This window comes from Diorhabda carinulata, chromosome 2, assembly GCF_026250575.1.
Source record: "Diorhabda carinulata isolate Delta chromosome 2, icDioCari1.1, whole genome shotgun sequence".
Lineage (NCBI taxonomy): Eukaryota > Metazoa > Arthropoda > Insecta > Coleoptera > Chrysomelidae > Diorhabda > Diorhabda carinulata.
Window position 1 is genome coordinate 4,347,798 of NC_079461.1, and position 18,560 is coordinate 4,366,357.

General features: G+C 32.5%; 1 protein-coding gene across 1 annotated transcript in view; it reads left to right on the top strand.

Moving 5' to 3' along the window:
• LOC130904142 (uncharacterized) overlaps positions 1-18,560 on the top strand; it is a 96,249-nt gene that overhangs the window by 32,616 nt on the left and 45,073 nt on the right. Inside the window, exon 3 of the mRNA XM_057816729.1 lies at positions 11,329-11,460. Coding sequence (XP_057672712.1) covers positions 11,329-11,460 — 132 coding nt within the window. The remainder of the gene's footprint in view (positions 1-11,328; positions 11,461-18,560) is intronic.

Sequence of the window (18,560 nt, forward strand, 5' to 3'; positions counted from 1 at the left end):
CAACGGTCAGATAAACATTGATTCGTATTTTTAACATCCAAGGCCGAAGTTCCCTGTCAGTTTCCCTCCCCTATTTTAATGGTGTAATTGTTGCAGTAACAACCTTTCAGAAACATTTCCACCCTTAGTCGGTTCTAAAAGCGGAAAAAAGGCAGAAATTAACTGTCGGCTGGAAATTGTACACCTCCTGACATTTTACGCTCATTTTCACGGAAAATTTTTCCATGAAATATGATGATTCAACTATTTTAAGAAGATTTTAGAAAAATTATTATTATATTGTTTTTAAGTAACTAGATTATGTTAGTCTCATTTAATTATACGAGGATGGTACCAGAAATACCTGTTCCAACAAAAAAACACAAAAATTACTGCCAATTCTATTTCAGTCTAGGTACTTCTCGGCCCATCCGTTTCTCGAAGACGTTGTCGTTGATGTTTTCCTATGAATTGGAAGCATACTGCCTAATTTACACCCTACCCAGATGCAGTTAATCCCCGAAGCTGCCAAGTTGCAGACAACTACTATATTTTTTTTTGTCGATCAGATTTAATTTAAACTTTGCACAATCGTAAAAGATTGACCACGATATAATAATTATCTAATAATCCCGATTGGATTCGACCGGATTCATGAATTTCTTGTGTGCGTACGACCTTTACTGTATGGGGCCAAGAACTCATTGACCGCCCTACGTATATTTGTTTTTCATTATTGAGTCCTGTGAACAATAAAAAAAAAATGGAGATAATAACATGACTTCCATTAAATATAAAATATTTTACTAAACTTACAAGATGATTTCTACTTTACCGAATAGCAATAATACGAGGGGTTTCCTAAAATTTTTCCGACCTCAATCTGATGAACTTATCATTAGTTGAGAAATATATTTATGCCAATATTATTTGCGACCGTATAATTTTGGACAGTGGTGTTCAAACGAGGCCATATCCCTACTATTTATTCAGATTCTTTCTTTTATTTGTTATTATCTAGTGTTAACTCTTACGCTAGCCCTGGTATATAAATGAAATATTTATGTAGCCTCGTATGGAGTAAAAGGTTATTTCAATCATAGCAATGAATAGAAACATTTTATTTTTTAATTAAATTTCGTTATTTTCCACCCACAAGTCATCAATAAAATGACCTCGTTTCCTTGGCCATTAGTTCGAGTAATGTGGCTACTATTTAATTCTTAAGTGGGTAGTAGTTTGGGGGAAGAGTTCTTTTAATTTTGTATATCAGCCCTAGATGCCGCACTCTGTCAAAAGCCTGTCCGTTATCAAGGAAAACAGCAGAGCCGTATTCTTCGTTTTCCGGGGCTTTATTTATGCGTGAGTCGGTGGACTTGTTGCCCTGTCGAATGTTTTTGTCGAAATTCAAATTGATGGCAGGGGATCTAATCCCCTGTCTTCAGTTATTCCACTTAGGAGTTTGGACATTGTAGGTAGAAGGCTTATTGGACGGTAAGATCACACGTTGATTGGGTCTTTGCCTGGTTTACCAATCAATATGATTTTGGAGGAAAGGAAATATCTTGATGAGGCTTATATCCAGTGATGTGACTTCTAATATCTCATACTAGGTCTATTAGCCAATTTTTTTAGTCTCTCTGCTTTTGTTGGTCTTCAGTAACGGAATTGGATGGGTTTCCGAAGTTTTGTGTAGTTTGATGATCCTTTCTTGGATAACTTCTTGTACACTGTGCATTCCCACGTGAATGGTGTGATACATACCATGGAAAATATACCAGAAGCCGATGTATATGTTCAAATGAGCTTGATGACAGACTTGTCTTTTATATAAAGTTGTTTTGTTATTTTTGTGATGTGATCTTTCCAGTTTTTTGTCTAGATGGATTCCTAAGTATTTAACACTATCTGCTTGTGGTATATCTGTATTATTCAACTTAGCTGGAGGACATTTACCCTTACGTAGGGTGTTTTCTCTTGGTTGACACACTTATAAAAAAAGAAAATATGAAATTTGACCATGTAAACTGCTGTCGAACATTAAAGAGATGGCGTTACGTACATAAATCAAAGCATAAGTCAAAGGTGAGAATGGTTTGAAGAATTTCGCGAGATAGGTGGGTAGTTTATCGGTTTATTAATAGATCGTAAATTTGACTTTCATGAGACAAAATCGTTTACGTAAGTAAACTATCACACCTACTTGGAGTAATTTATTCGGAATCGCTAGAGAGAGCGCCAGTCGTTGGTAAATACCTGACTTATTCTAAAAATAACTGTTATGTATCGGGTTTTTAATAAATACGTAGGGAAAGATTATATTTATCTACCCAATAACATAAAAGGAACAATATACAACAAAATAACAATAGCGAGTTTCCACGTTGTCTCTTCGTCGGTCAAAAGTCTGTAACATCCGTTCTTTTCCTGAAAAATCAAACTAATAGGAATATTGCAAGCTCAAATTCCCTTCCCCGGCTTCAATAACACTTTCCAATCACTTTTTAGTGGGTCTAATAAGTTTCTTTGATCGATCTGCAGTATACATGGTTGGGCATTGTATGAATGAAACTGGTCTAAGGAACGACGTGATCCCCTAAAATTTTTGCCGTTAATCCCTCCGCTCCATCGACACTTTCAATAAAACCAACTCGGTTTTAGCTTCCATTAAAATGTCCGCTCAATCCATCCAGAAATCTCCTCCAAAAGTCACGGTTTCTTTCATGCAACACTGCGTGAATCTTTCTCCAAGTTTTCTCTTCTAACACTACCAGACTTTGCTTTCGTCTAAGAAGAGAGCGGAGCCCAATTTCCCGTAGATGGGCTACTCGGTCCGCTGGGGTTAATTAGGGGCTAGTAGCTTGCCTTTTTCACTCCTGGTTAGCTGCCTTAAGTCTTCTTACGGCTGTCCAGCCACTCACATCCATTCCTCACGTTTATATGAACTCTTGCTGGACTTGAACACCAGTGATGGTCCACTTTCTAGTCGATGATCTAACAATTAAACGGTTATCACTCTCGGATGTACACTTTTTGCTTCTGGAACCGCGTCTTATTTGAATTTTTCTAATCTCTTGGTAACGACGGTAAACTCTGGAAACACCAACCTGACTCATCTTCAGCGCATTGGGCACTTCTTGGTGACTCTGGCCTTGTCGCAATAGTGTGACCGCTTGAGCAGCTTTATCACTATTTTGTCCACTGTCAAATATAATTCGTGTTTGTTGTTGTCAGTTTTTCTGCCAGTGACTTGTGATTGCAGGGTTGTCGCGTCGCTTGAGTCTATTTTGATCAAGAACTACCGTTTCGCGTAATTCGTAACTGGAAGTCAGCCAATCCAATTATTGGTAAAATCCTAAACTAAAAAAATTACAACATATTTTCTATGATTCACTACTCTCAATATATATTCAACAATTATGGGAAACACTGTATATTTCCTGTCTAGTGAATCACTACATTTTGCACTTGTCGTGAAGGTCATCGATGGGTTCGAGGCAATTTCATACAATTGGAATCCTCCCCACGGGTATTACCACGAGGTATTATTGGCACACACACCCCCCTCAAACAGAACATCATTTTCGACAGGCAGCTGCTTAGTTTCTGATACGTCCACCCTCGTTTTATGTCTACCAATTATACTTACAATAAACCGTTATCTTTGTTATGCAGATATTCAGTGTTGCCAAATAGTTGAAAAATTGTTTCAAATATATTTTAAAAAAGATTAGAAACACTTGAATATCGAAATGAAGAAATCCTTACGTAGAATAGACTACATTAACGGTTTTTTTTTAGTGAGGTTATGATTTACATGAAAACAGACATTTTAACGATGTGTCAGAAATTTTCCCGAATGGTATCTGCGTGTTGACTTTATAATTATCCTAATTTGTAGTATTAGTGGTTATTTTGTAACTTATTTTTTTTTAAACATGCCTTGTAGGTGTCTGGGAAAATAGTTTAACCGCCAAGGAATTTCGGAATTTTTTATATAAAAATTTCTCGTCAATAATGCCTTTAAATGATCATTAGTATATAAAAAAACCCGAATTAACATGAAAACACTTTAAATAAACAGAAACATATCCATAATATTAGTTAACACTTTGGAACTACTTTTCCATAAACGCCATATTTAATCACGTGGTTTGGACAGCTTAATTAGGTGCTGAAAATATTTAAACAATATTTTTAACAAAAAATCTAAGTTGATGAAAGATTTATGTTATCAATTGTTCTGGAAATAATATTACATGATTAAATTAAAGTCTGACAACAGCGCAAACATTGTTAATTGGGGTGGAAGACATACAATTTGATTAATCAAGTCACTACTATGCTTTGTCACGTGTGTACTAAATGTATTTTATAATGGTTGCACGTGAAATGTGTAAATCGAAATGTAAATATGCTTTTTATGAGAAGAAATCGAGAAGTTCAAAATGGTTTACAGCGATTTATGGACAGAGGCGTATCTAGCACAGAAATTTAACTAAATCATTTCATTAAAATAACATTTTCTTTGGTAATAGACTTTTTTATGATACATTTCATAGAAATAGGTTATGTTCATTTTCAAAAATCATTCTGTTCTTTTCGTCTTGTCAAAAATCAAAAAGTTATATCACTAATACGTTACAAAGTCACTTGACGCATCTCTACTTCACATGTCATGTGAAATAACAATTTTCGAGACTAGTAGTTTATGGCCTACATAATTTCAATCACGAGCTTTCAATCCGAACAACACAATCCAAATTTACTTTTCTTTAACATGCGACAAAAATCAATTAAATATCTGTTCTGAGGAACTAAAACCAAACTTTAACATAAAATGTTCAAATATCAAATCATTAAGATTGGTGTGAAGAGTTTGTTCATAGATCTAATCTTACCATAGAAATAAACGTATTAAAACATAATCATATCAATGAAGCTAGTTTTCGATGGCATAATATGACAGCGTTTTGCATCGTTGCCACGTTATAATTGTTATCACTCAAATTTTTAAAGGGTTAATTGAATTTTTGTTTAAATTGTTATTTTTTCGTATAAATTTGGCATAAACCGAATAAGTTGCTGGTTATATTGATTAAAAATAAAAATTTTTAGTTAGTATAAGATCTTTTAAGTAGTTTTCATTCTGACAAATCGAATTGCTTTTTTTTTTAATATAATTTGGACATTGTCAATAGACGGCCATGTAACACTGCGACATTTGCTTTTCCAATCTACTACCAGTTGTTCTTCGCATCTTTGGACGTCAAAAAATTCAAACTCAATAATTTATATCACATAACCACCTCCAACAATAACAATACCCACAAATAATTTTAGATATTTATCATTTTTCATCATAATAACTTTTTATTACTTTTTTAACATAAAAAACACGATAACGGTGTTTTGTGATGCACATAACGATGAATTTTTTCCATATTTACAAATTCACTAAAAACGTTCACTATTGGACAACGTGGCGTTGATTATAGATTGTGTACTTTCTAACTCAATGGTATTTTTCAAGCAACTACCGCCATCTCTAGGTTAGACCAAGTACTTTTGGTACCATCCTCGTATATGGTCCGCCTCGAATTCTACAAGGAATGAAATGGTCCTCGGTAGTCCCGTATAGCTTTTCTCCACTACTAAGAACAGTTTTTTCTATAATAATATTCGGTAAAGACCTTAATTCTATCTTTTCTTCGTATTTATAATTAATAAATAAATAAAAATCATTATTTATTTCAAATCGTATGACGCGTTATTCTGGACTAAATGCAACAAACTTTTCCAGTTAAACACGAGCTTTAGACCGCCGAGACTATAACGTGGGCAGTGCCGGATTAAGCTAGGGGCTTGGGGGGCTATAGCCCCGGGCCCCATCATTTGGAAATCATTTTTTGATGTGTTATACCAAAAATCTAACGTATTGATATTATTTTGTGAATTTTGCCGGGTTTACGAATTCCTTAAGGGGGCCCCGTCATTATTTTAGCCCCGGGTCTTATAAATCTTAATCCGGCCCTGAACGTGGGTCATCGTAGGTTATAGAAAGAGTGTGCAGAACATGTGCGTGTATCCTAACAGTCTAATTAGTTTATCAATGTATTTATTATAACTTTACAGCATTGTACCACTTATGCATTTTCCGCCCCTGTGTTTTATTATCCGTCAAAGATATGACGTTTCGACCCGTGAAATATAAAACGACTTTAAAGATCAAATTCTGTTGAGACAACGACGATTTGAGATTGTTAAAAATAATAACCCGCTATGCTACCAAAAAAGACGAAACTAGCATTTATTTGGTCTATTATGATTCCTCATTATTTTTTATTGTACCTACTTTGAAAGAAATTGACACGACGGAATAGTACTCTTTTGTGACAATCTGTATAGTCTACCAATATACCTGCATATTTGCAACTATTAATAGAATGTGACCGGTATTTTTAGTATACTATTTTATAAATATGGAATGACGACCGTACAGGTTTGGTTCCCATAAAACACTGACGGTTTGTTACATATTCTTGGTTGAGTTTATTACACAAAATACGTTAACTTGACATATATATGGGGTATTATGTAGTCAGGTACGCACACACCTTAACAGTACGTTTTATATTTCCATACCATGGTCATAATTTGTATAAATTTCACGTTCTGTAGTATGCTTCATTTTGTGACCAGAATATACTGGAATAAGTAGAGAAATTTACTGAGTACATTATACCGGATGTTCCGTACATAAATATTCGCTCTAATGCACGGTTGCCAACCGTCCCGGATTTCCCGAAACAGTCCATCGTGTCCCGTACGGTCTGTCCCCAGGTTTGGAAGTAAAAACGTACCTGGAGATTCGATGTATTGCTATTAAATCGAAATGGCGCTGTTCCCAGTAGCCTACTATAAAGGCCTATTGTAAAATCAGTTTTTTCTGAAATTAGCGAGCGTTCCACTTTCAAAATTCAGGAGAAATGGGGTTAGATTTTTTGTCCCGGATTTCTTTGATCGGAAGTTGGCAACCCCGCTTATACTAATGATATATACATAGCCGATTCGAATCAAGATTGACTTTTTAGAAGTTGGCAACACTTTCACTACGGCGATTGTTAGTTTCCGTCATGTTTCTGATATCGTGTGTCAAAATAAAACTGGCAAATAGGTTAGTTTTAATAAGGAAAAGTTACGAAAATATTATCCTGAAAGTGCTTTGTCCCATGTAAGGATCTATAAGTGGTTCACTGTTTTTAATAGTGATCATGATTATAAAAGACATTGGACGTCCATAAAGTCACAACAAACTATATTAAATGTAATAATGATGTCTTTCTTATCGATTGAGAAATCTTCATTTTGAAAAAACAATGCGAAATAACCGACTTGTTAATACCGGGTGGGCAGCAACAACTTTAAGGAGAAAAAAATTTTAATTCATAAGTTTTAGTTTATCTTTTCAAATGATAGGTTCAAACGTCTAGTAGGTTGATTCGCCCAAACGGAAATTAAAAATTTATGTAAAGTTATGACGTTGGCCTACCTGCAGTAATTTAAACTCTTATTATTGCTGCTAGATGGAGTTAACTTTACTAACAATGAGAACAAATCATTCAATAAACCATCTAACAAACTTATTAATGGTTATCTAGGATTTTTATCTTCTTAATACGCCGGTTAGGAGGAAAACACTTTTATTATAGAATTTAAACAATGGAAACACTTTACTTATGTACAATGTAAATAAGAGAACTGAGATTGATAGTAAAAATACTCGTTTATGTTGTTTATATGTTAAATGAGCGTCTTGATCACGCGTGAAGTTGAGTAACCTCTACCGTCTACGTCTTATTCCCGACTGACTCGCGACTGTTATTGTCGGCGTGGCTGTTGAGGCAGTGTTGCCACAATTTAAAAGCTGAATGTAAAAATTGAACTAGAAAATGTACTAGATTGTACCAACTTCAAACAAATTTAATAAAATTATAGAAAGATGTATAAACATAAGTTTAAATTAAATTTTTTTTTCCAAAAATGTTATAGACTGTGTCAATTATTATTTTAAGGATGAAAAATTTATATAAAGTTTACCGATAAAATTAGCAATGCAGTACAAAAATCAACTTGGCTCTGTTTTCTAATTATTGTTACAATCTAGTACAATTTCTAGTTTATTTTATTAAACGAAAATATAAAAAACTTTTATATTTGCGAACGCAGGGAAAATGTATTAGAAAAAAGGAAAAATGTACTAGCATATAAAATTCACTAAAATGTACTAAAATTGTACAATTGTACTAGCTCTGGCAACACTGGTCTTACTCCCGACTGACTCTACTGTTATTGTCGGCTTGGCTGTTGAAGAGAACTCGTGCTTCGTGCGTGGCTGTAGGATGGAGTAGAGCAATAATCTCAAACCCACATTAATTAACAACTTAGGTGTTCAAAATGTTGCCCATTATTTTCTATAGTTAGACGCTGACTGGTGCATAGGACAACAGTTTCAATTTCTGCTATCGAAATACTGTCGTATGTGGGTTTGATCTAAAAAATACCGAATATATATCGAGTAATGTGCCGGGCAACCATCATGTCACGACGAATGACTGAAGGTAAGTCTTCTAAAAGCGCTGGCAATTCGTTCCTTCAAGGAATGGCTCAATTATTAGTACGTATGTCAAGTTCATTAGCCAGTTGCGAATTTGCTTCACAGCCACTGGCCTCTTTTGTTATAATTATTATCTCCCAAAGCTGTACGCCTGATATATGGCCTGCGGCCGTTCTTAGTTACCCACCCGGTACAAAATAAACTCGCCCGCCAAATTTGAAAGTTATTTAAAATAAACTTGACGATGGACAGTTGAACAAACATTTCTTGTATTGCTACGAAGCTGAAACATAAATAGAAACGAAGATACGAGATTTAAGTACATTCTGAGAACGTTAATAGGCGGCACTCAATATCGGTTTTTCTAACATCAAAGAGAATTACCGACATTACATATTATATTTTATTGTATCCCAGCGGGTATAATACCACAGGATATAAAACGTAATTAAAGCATAGAAGAAGATAGTAACCTCAACTGCGGTTTCTATGTTAATAATTTCATTCGATTATTTCCTAGAGAAGAATAATTTCAGTTTTTCCTAATAGATGGCGAGGAAACTAGGCTTTGATACATCAACCGTTGAATAATCGATGGAATTCTTTAAATAAATCGATATTTTATCTCGTGAAGGAATTAAACGTCAATCATAAAACATTCATAAACGTCAAAGATAGTGCAAACTGTAGTAACGCATACAATACGCCGAAGTTAATTAAATTTCTACTTTTTAAGCGCTGAACGTCAAAAACATAACCTCATCGAAACCCTGAAAAATGACTTCACTGAGTGAAAGCCTGATAGAATTTGTTCGTGCTCATGAGTGTTTATATAACACACAGTCGGCTGGAAAGAAGAAAACTAAAATTCGATAGAATATAGGGGAATCATTTTCCCATTTGAAAATTCCATAACAAGAACAGCTGATTAATTCCTGATCTAATCGACAATCAGGTTTCCTTATTGAATGAGTCTCTGCTCAATAAGTTCAAATGTTGATCATATAAACCCCGACTCATTCATTTATGTCTGGATCTATTTCGTTCATTTTAAAATATGTTGTAGTAAAGTAAACGTAGATATTTCTTTATCGAGCAAATTTAACCATGTCCAGTTTTATTCATTCTTATTCTTTCCAGATTAACTAGAGCCTTGTTCATTAACGTGATGGGACACTAGTTTACACAATTAGATAAATTCCCTTTTTTTGGTAGTTTGATCATTGTTTCTGCGCTCGAATCTTTTGGGGCCTCTCATAATTCCAGATTTTATTGAGGAGTGGATGAACTATTTCTGTTTACCACACTTACGGGGTAAGCCAGCGTAGTCAGCAATAAAAAAATACTTCAAAAACTTCAAAGAGATCAGATGATTTGATTGGCTACTTAATAACCAATTTGCCATGGAAGACTTCAGTTTAAAACTTCATTCATTTTGTTGTAATATGAATTCTTAACGTGAATAAACGTTAAAAATGATTCTCAACCCCAATTTCATGCGAAAGTAGCCATATATTTGATAAAAACAAATATTTAAGTAGCATTTGGGGCTTCAGCAGCAGTTTGAAGTCGTTCAATGCACTTTTGCCACATTGAACCCTGTCAGAGTAGAACCTTTTAGAATTTCGAAGATATTTCTATTTAGATTCATTAAATTTCAATATGTATTTACATTTTTTGATTACTGTGTGTTTTTTACTCATCATATATGTATTGTAAATAATTTTGTTATCATTAAATATTATAAGAATTGATTTGTTCGCAATCCAAACGCTGACTTACACTTTTTACATCACATAAATTCATGAAATTATTATTTTATATTTCCAATTTGGACGTTACTTTGTTTGCATAGCCACTTCCAAATAAATGTCGACAAAAAACATTCGGAAACCTTACGAAATGCAGAGGTTAATTTGTTGTGATCTTTTGGTTAACTTATTAAATTAAGTTGAGCAGTTTAACGAAGTTAAATCTGAAGAAAACTCCGTTATTCAATCAATGAATTAGTGTTTCATTCACTTCAATTGTTAATAACCTAAATATTTCTCCAATTATTTTCGGCTTGTGTGACTAAGAAAAAAAGGATGTAGAACAACAAAGTGATTATCCAAATTAATCCTTCTAAAAAAATTGTAGTAGAATAATATAATTTCAATAAAGTATTTATATCAAAAATTAAATATATTTAAATCCGTCTAAAAAACTAATGTTATTAACATATAATTATGTGACTTGTCAATCAGCTGTTGGAGAAACCTATAACGTTTGCTAGATGGCGCTATAAATCAATTTAAAGTTGCTTCAAAAAAGTTTTTCACACTCTGTAATTTCTATTCCATCGCCATTCAATGATACGAAACAGGAAGAATAATTCCTCTTAATTGATTTACACTGTGAACATGATGCAGGTGTTTGTCCAAAGGCATAAATCATTATTAACAGCACGCGATTTTGTTGTTAAACAACGATGGTCAGGTTCATTGATTTACGCTGGTATATTTATAACTATAACAAATTAAATATGAGATATTTCACTCCCACGTTCATCAGAAGAAGTTATAGGTAAATGTTAAACGTCTTCTTTGACCTATATTGTCTTATGGTGGGTTCACACGATACAAACTTCCATAAAATTCTATAGAATTTTGTCTCTGCAAACTAGACAGTAGAGACAACGTTTTATTATCATCAGTTTTTTTCAATTTTGCAATTACTGTTTTTTATTTCAGGGTGTCTTTTGGCAGTTCCAAAGGATCAATGGTAGAAACGCTTATTTTCGAAACGCCGGTTCAAGAAGAGCCCGAACCTAGTCCGATACCTGAAAACAGCAGCCCTTTCCCTGCCGACCTTGATCAAACTGAGTAAGTGAAAAACTACTACAAAAAACTTTTTTTTAAATTCTTTTCAAGGAATTCTATAATTTTCTAAATATTTATAGGATTTTTCTTTCATAAAAACCCACATGACATATAAATTGATTTTTTTATTTATATTGACGTATCAATAATTACCATAATTATTCGTGAAACGCTAATTTCAAATATGTGATGTGCAAACAAAGTTATTTATTTAACAATCAATATAATATACTGTTTCAACTTACAACATCCTTATGTGTGTATTTGTTTCCATCTCAAAGTAAACAAATTTTATACCTATTAACCAACCGACTAGCTCGATCTGTTGAACATTCGATTAACTATTCTTTATATCAACAAACGTCAATATAGTTTTCTACTACTTCACGTTTGTTGTTTGACAAAGAGCGCTGTGTGGTAAAATATGTAACTACAGTTTAATCAGTTACAGGCGTGGTTAAAAGGACATCAGCGTTGCCAGAATGTGAGATAATGAACTACAATATTAAAAATTTTAATTCAACCTCGGAATCAAAAATTATGTGAAAAATTATTTTTGTTATAATTGTTTTCGTTATTATATTAATTCACATATACAAGGAACGATGAAAAATTAATTCTTTATTTAACTCGTAAAATCATGCAGTTTTTTTGGAATAATAAAATAAATAGCGATTAATAAGGCTTAGAATCTATAATTAATGACACAATTGGAATTGTATTTTTAGTTTATACATGATCAGTTTCAATAATTAGTTCTTGATTGCATCATGATAAGACCTTGTATGACACGATTACGTCAATTGTCATGTTAATTACCTCCCTGATTTCAAAGACATTATATTATTAAAAATATTAATATAACAACTTAAAGATATTTTGTTCATTATATTACAGAAAATATGGTGATACAGTAATACCTAGTAACACTGGATATGCATAACATAACCTAATTTGACGCAAATTAAATTGAACGAATCACCCTTCGATATCGATTAAACATAAAGGCACTCATCCCACTATTCCAAATTCTGACTCGTCATTGGCACGTGTCCAACTATGCCACGTACCCATTCAACCCGTTTCCACTAAAATGGCTCATTTAGTTACGCCAAATAATCATTTTTAATAGATTGCTAACAGCGTTTTTTATCATCTAGTTTTTCACGTTGAACGCCTATGGAACCTGTATACTAAATTTAAATAAAATATTATACAGTGTGTGTTATACCTAATGTTGAATGAATAATAACAGATATTATTCAAATTATTTGTATTAAGTTAAAACATTCAGTTTCAATAGTTTGAATGTTATACGACAAGATGTATTCCAATATTGGTATTAATTATACAGTGGCTTCGTTATTTTTTATTTTATTTCAATTGTATTTATTATCATCTGCCTGCTAGATTCTATTTTAAATACATTATTGTTAAAAAAAATACTGTTTATTAATGTCAAGGAAAACATGATACTTCAACCGGCAACAACGCACGCTTAATCCAGCGTGCTGCGTTTTGCGTTTTACGAACAGTTTCAATAAAGACAAGCTTTGCATTTGCAAATTTGTTACAACAGTTCCACAAACGAAGTTGTGTTTGTGCGGTTCGGTTATACCGGGTTTATCATTATTAAGTGCCGGGTTTTTGAAACCATACAAGAAGTTTCCTTTATGGACGTATATTAAGGTTTACATCCATCGAATCGAAAGTAAGTAATATAATCATTGTATCCCTTAACTAACCTGGGACAAAGGCACGAAAGGGTGTACAGGTTAATATCATACATAAAAATGTTGAATCGATATCGTAACAATTTGAAAATATACTCTGGTTAAATTTGAGGTTAAAAGTTTAATGGCATATTGTTATTATTATATAATTCTTAATGATGCCATTAAACGAATTTCTAGCGTAATTAAGTATGACATAAGCTTTTATTAAATTGTTGTGGGTGTTAGCTGTGTTAAAATGTTCTGTTATCTTAATAGGTAAGTCTATTTTGATTAAATTTTTTAATAATGTATGGGACGAAAATACTTTTTATATGAAAGTAGATCGATTTAGGCACCTTTGAAACCTTTTTAGTCGATATATTTAAGTTTTATGTATTCTTTTGATATCTAGTTTGTAGTTTTGTATACTCTGTTATTGTGGAGATGTATTTTCGTGATATAACAAACACATTTTAAGCATTCGTTTAAGAATAAGAGAAAGTCGTAGAAGTATGATCATCCATTGTTGTCTTTTGAACTATATTATAGTGTCGTTTTGGCCACATTTAACCTATATTACTGGTTTTTATGGGTGGTTGAATGTTTGTAAAGTTAAAGATGATGTCATTTATATGAAAAATTGACTCATATACACGAAAAATGAGAAACATTAACTTTGGACCAACAGATGTCTACAATTTATTAGAAATTGTTTTTTTTTAATAATTGCATCAAAATTTTATCTACCAATAACATTGGAAGCTTTATTTGTATTGTAAATATATAAAAGTGATTGTTACTACGATTCAAATTAATTTTAATACAAAGTTGTTTTTTATAAAACTTGTGATTCGTTGCATATTTTACTGCGTATTATTTTAGTAGCTCTATTCTCACTTGAAGGAGCAAAATATATGGTAAAAGTAAAGAGTAAGGATTCTATTATATATAATATATAAGATCTAATATATGTAATACTGTAATACCTCACTTGGCGCGATTTCGTTATAACGTTTTTAAAATTCGCGCTTTAACCGAACGCATTGATTGGTTATTTAGGCATGATTGCATTCAACCAGTACAATAACAGTTGATTGGTCTGTGACGCGCATGGTGTGATCGTATCTTGAAGATGTTTACATTTTTCTAGTTGTTTTTCGGTGGGTAAAAGTGAACGTTTTTTATTAAAATTTATGATATTCTGCCATAATTACTGAATAAGATTGCTTGTGCGTTAGTAAAATTAAAAGTTTATGTTTGGAGATGAGGATAAGAATTTTAAAAAAGGTGGAGAATAGAAGCAAGGCTACAGAGGTTGGACGACAGTTTTTCTACTACTTTTCTCACACTAAGAAAACGTAAAGTAGAAAAATTCACTACTTTTGTCGTACGAATGGGTATTATATCCGAACTCACTCAATATCTGTTTTGTGGTCTTCGATTCCTCTTTCTATTCTTTCGTCCTTAAATTAAGGATCCATAAAGTAAATCAAGTTTTTAAAATACGGCATATTTTTCGAAAAAATGGTCTTCTCGTGTAAGTGAAAAGTTTTTTTTTTAACGGAATATCAGTTAACGAGATTAAAACTAAAAATAAGCGTAAAATTAATTCTAATTAAAATAATATATTCACTTAACTAGATAATATGTAGGTGAGTTTTATTTGCATTAGTAATTACCATCTTGTGTATTGTTTGTAATAGGTTGGACAGCCTGTTGTAACACGCTTCGTATATTAAATTAGCTATTACGGATTCAAGGACGTTTTACGTTTTGGTGAAAAATTATCGAAACATTTGGCGGGTATTGCCTCAGTGTACTAATATTTTCTTCAAAACACGTGAAAAAATATTTAATTACGTGCCTTGAGCAATAAAGAAACTAAAAATAGTTAAAACTTACTCGAAGAGATCCAGTAAATATTTCAATTTATACGGATTTTGGTATATTGTTTTGAGATATGGCAACACTGATTGAATATGTCAAATCTGCCATTGTCATCATGAAGTTTGACATTTTTAATGGTGAACGTACTTAGGACGTTGTTTACAAATATAAGAAACATTCATTTTGGTCAAAAAATGGAGTTAAATGGATTTGGAATTTGCTAAAAACTGAATTTTTATTTCATATTTCGTCGGTTTATTTTTATGAATTTTTGAGATTTCTAACTATGGTTAAAAATTAATATAAATAAATGTTTTGACGTTCAAAATATAAGAAACTCATCAGGCATTGCGTGAGGCAGTTTCTATGAATTGTCTAATGTAGTAGGTCACTAATATCTAAGTATAAAATTTCAATTATTCTGTAAAATCGTTATTCAATAGAAATAGTAAAATTTATTGCTCGACGCCATAAATTTTTCGAACGTATCCACGATTAAAACCGTTTTTGTTCATTTCGTTGATGATGTAAAGGGCGTGACTCAATTTAAATTAGCTCTTAATAAAAAATTGATGATAACGGTATTTGAAAGCAATGCTCTTATAAAAATTGCACGAATTTCGATTTTTTTCTTTCTAATTTGATAACTAATAAAGTGCATTAACCTTTCTCTGGCTATTTAAATATTTCTGGCTGTACAAAAACCGTTATAAAACGCATGCATGCGTTTATCAAGTCAAAAATTCATTAAAAATCTAGATTTTATCTTATCAATGCTCCGACGAAAACGATAACGTTATCAAATATTGCTTAATATTTTTATTCGCGTGCAGATAGTTAAAAAACTACCGTTACGACCATATTATGATGCTATCACAATTTTGGTACGATATTTAAAATTAACTACAATTTATTCAACTGTGGTGGCAATAAATCAATCAATTACGTGACTGACTACCATATTAACTTAATTTTTAAGGCCTGTCAAGTCAAAATAAATCCTGACGAGTTCAAAAACTGCCGTTTTTTGCCGGCTAAATTGAGTATCAAGATAGCGGCAACCCCCCACAAAATGGCCGTACAAAGAATACCAGCACGACAGAAGGTGACCCAAACATACCTGCGCTTCCCAAAATCGGGGTTCGTATTGTCTCGAACGGCAATTATCTATCATTTCAGTTTGAATTTCCTTACGTAGGGAAGCAGGAAGTGGCCAGCTGGATTTAGGGTAGAACGGGGAAAATCCACTTGTTACCATTTAATCATCCCATACCTCATATGTAGAAATTATTTTTTCCCGTTTTTCTCTGGATGCTGACGTGCCCCGAGGTCGGTAATGAAATTTTCTTGAACGGCAAACCAAGCTGCAATTATCTATGCAGTTACTTTTAGTTATTATAAAAAAGAGGGACCACATTTTACTACAAAAAATGGTAGTTTTTGAGCCTGCCAGGCTTGATAGAAAATCCTCAACACGTCCTTATGAAAGGTCAAGCTATCTGCCGTAAATAAGAATAAAAAACATCCTGTACTCGTTTGTGTCAGACTTGAGAAGATTTTTTACACAGGCTTTTATATGAATATTATACACGAGTGTTGCTTTTATGGCCATACAATTCAATATTACAAAAACCGAAGCAGGAAATTTTCATTTCTGATCAAATCTGAAATATAGATAAATTTGGCAATATAGCAAAACTTCGAAAACTTCGACTTATCATTTTGCCGAACGGAAAAGTTTCCAACCCAGGATATTTCGTTTGTATTTCTTGACACACAATATTTAATTCGAAGGGATCGTTGACCTCAGCTCCATTTTACGCACAAAACTTGAACGGATGCCAAATATCCTTTAAAAGGATAAATTCACAATTTTATTTTTCAAGAAAATACATGCAAAGTCAAGTCTAAGCTTTCTGATTGCGTGACTTTAAATAAATTTAAAAATATGGGATTTAAAAAACTTAGGCATATCTAAAAGTACGTTTTTGTTGCATAATTTTCTCAAAATTTTAAGGACATTCTTCGAAAGTACATGAATTTACATTTTTTTTTATATTTCTCTGAAAATATATACGGATTTTGGTATATTGTTTTGAGATATGGCAACACTGATTGAATATGTCAAATCTGCCATTGTCATCATGAAGTTTGACATTTTTAATGGTGAACGTACTCAAGACGTTGTTTACAAATATAAGAAACATTCATCTTGGTAAAAAATGGAGTTAAATGGATTTGGAATTTGCTAAAAACTGAATTTTTATTTCATATTTCGTCGGTTTATTTTTATGAAAGTCAAGTCCAAGCTATCTGATTGCGTGACTTTAAATAAATTTAAAAATATCGGATTTAAAAAACTCAGCCATATCTAAAAGTACGTTTTTGTTGCATAATTTTCTCAAAATTTTAAGGACATTCTTCGAAAGTACATGAATTTACATTTTTTTTTATATTTCTCTGAAAATATATACGGATTTTGGTATATTGTTTTGAGATATGGCAACACTGATTGAATATGTCAAATCTGCCATTGTCATCATGAAGTTTGACATTTTTAATGGTGAACGTACTCAAGACGTTGTTTACAAATATAAGAAACATTCATCTTGGTAAAAAATGGAGTTAAATGGATTTGGAATTTGCTAAAAACTGAATTTTTATTTCATATTTCGTCGGTTTATTTTTATGAAAGTCAAGTCCAAGCTATCTGATTGCGTGACTTTAAATAAATTTAAAAATATCGGATTTAAAAAACTCAGCCATATCTAAAAGTACGTTTTTGTTGCATAATTTTCTCAAAATTTTAAGGACATTCTTCGAAAGTACATGAATTTAAATTTTTTTTATATTTCTGCTGTGTGACTATGCACCTGGTCAACCACCAATATTGGAGTCACATAGAGGTGATGTTTTTGCCACCAAATACCACCAAAATTTTCCAGCCTATGGACCAGGGGGCTTCTTACTACCACTGCCACACATTTAGTTAGCTGATTCGATAAACAGATGGAAAACTTCATTTGGAAAAGAAACTGGAGGTTTCCAACGAAAAGATATCATTTTCATAGGAAATTTAGCGGTTCGGTATCCAAAGTACGACCAAAAAATTTATTTTCTTATTTTGAACTCATAATTTTTTGCCTTCAGCCACCCCTATTTCGGTAAACAATCTTTTTCTCAAAATGCATCAAAAAATGTGTGTGCCAATTTTCAGCGTGCTACAATATTTTTTAAAGTGGCTATTTTGGTGTTTGCGTCCTGTACTAAATTTTCTTTTCGATTTTCTATCATTTTTATGAGCTATAACATTAAATTAAAATTGATTGGTGCAGATGATCCTCACCTATCATTATGATTGACATCTAAAGCGAAATCAATACGCGTAAATTTGGCAACGTGTCAATTAACGAGAAATTGAAATAGTAATAAATCTTCAACTGGAAATTCTATTCTAACTGTTTAATTCTACTTTTCTTGTAAATTTATACGGTTCAGTGT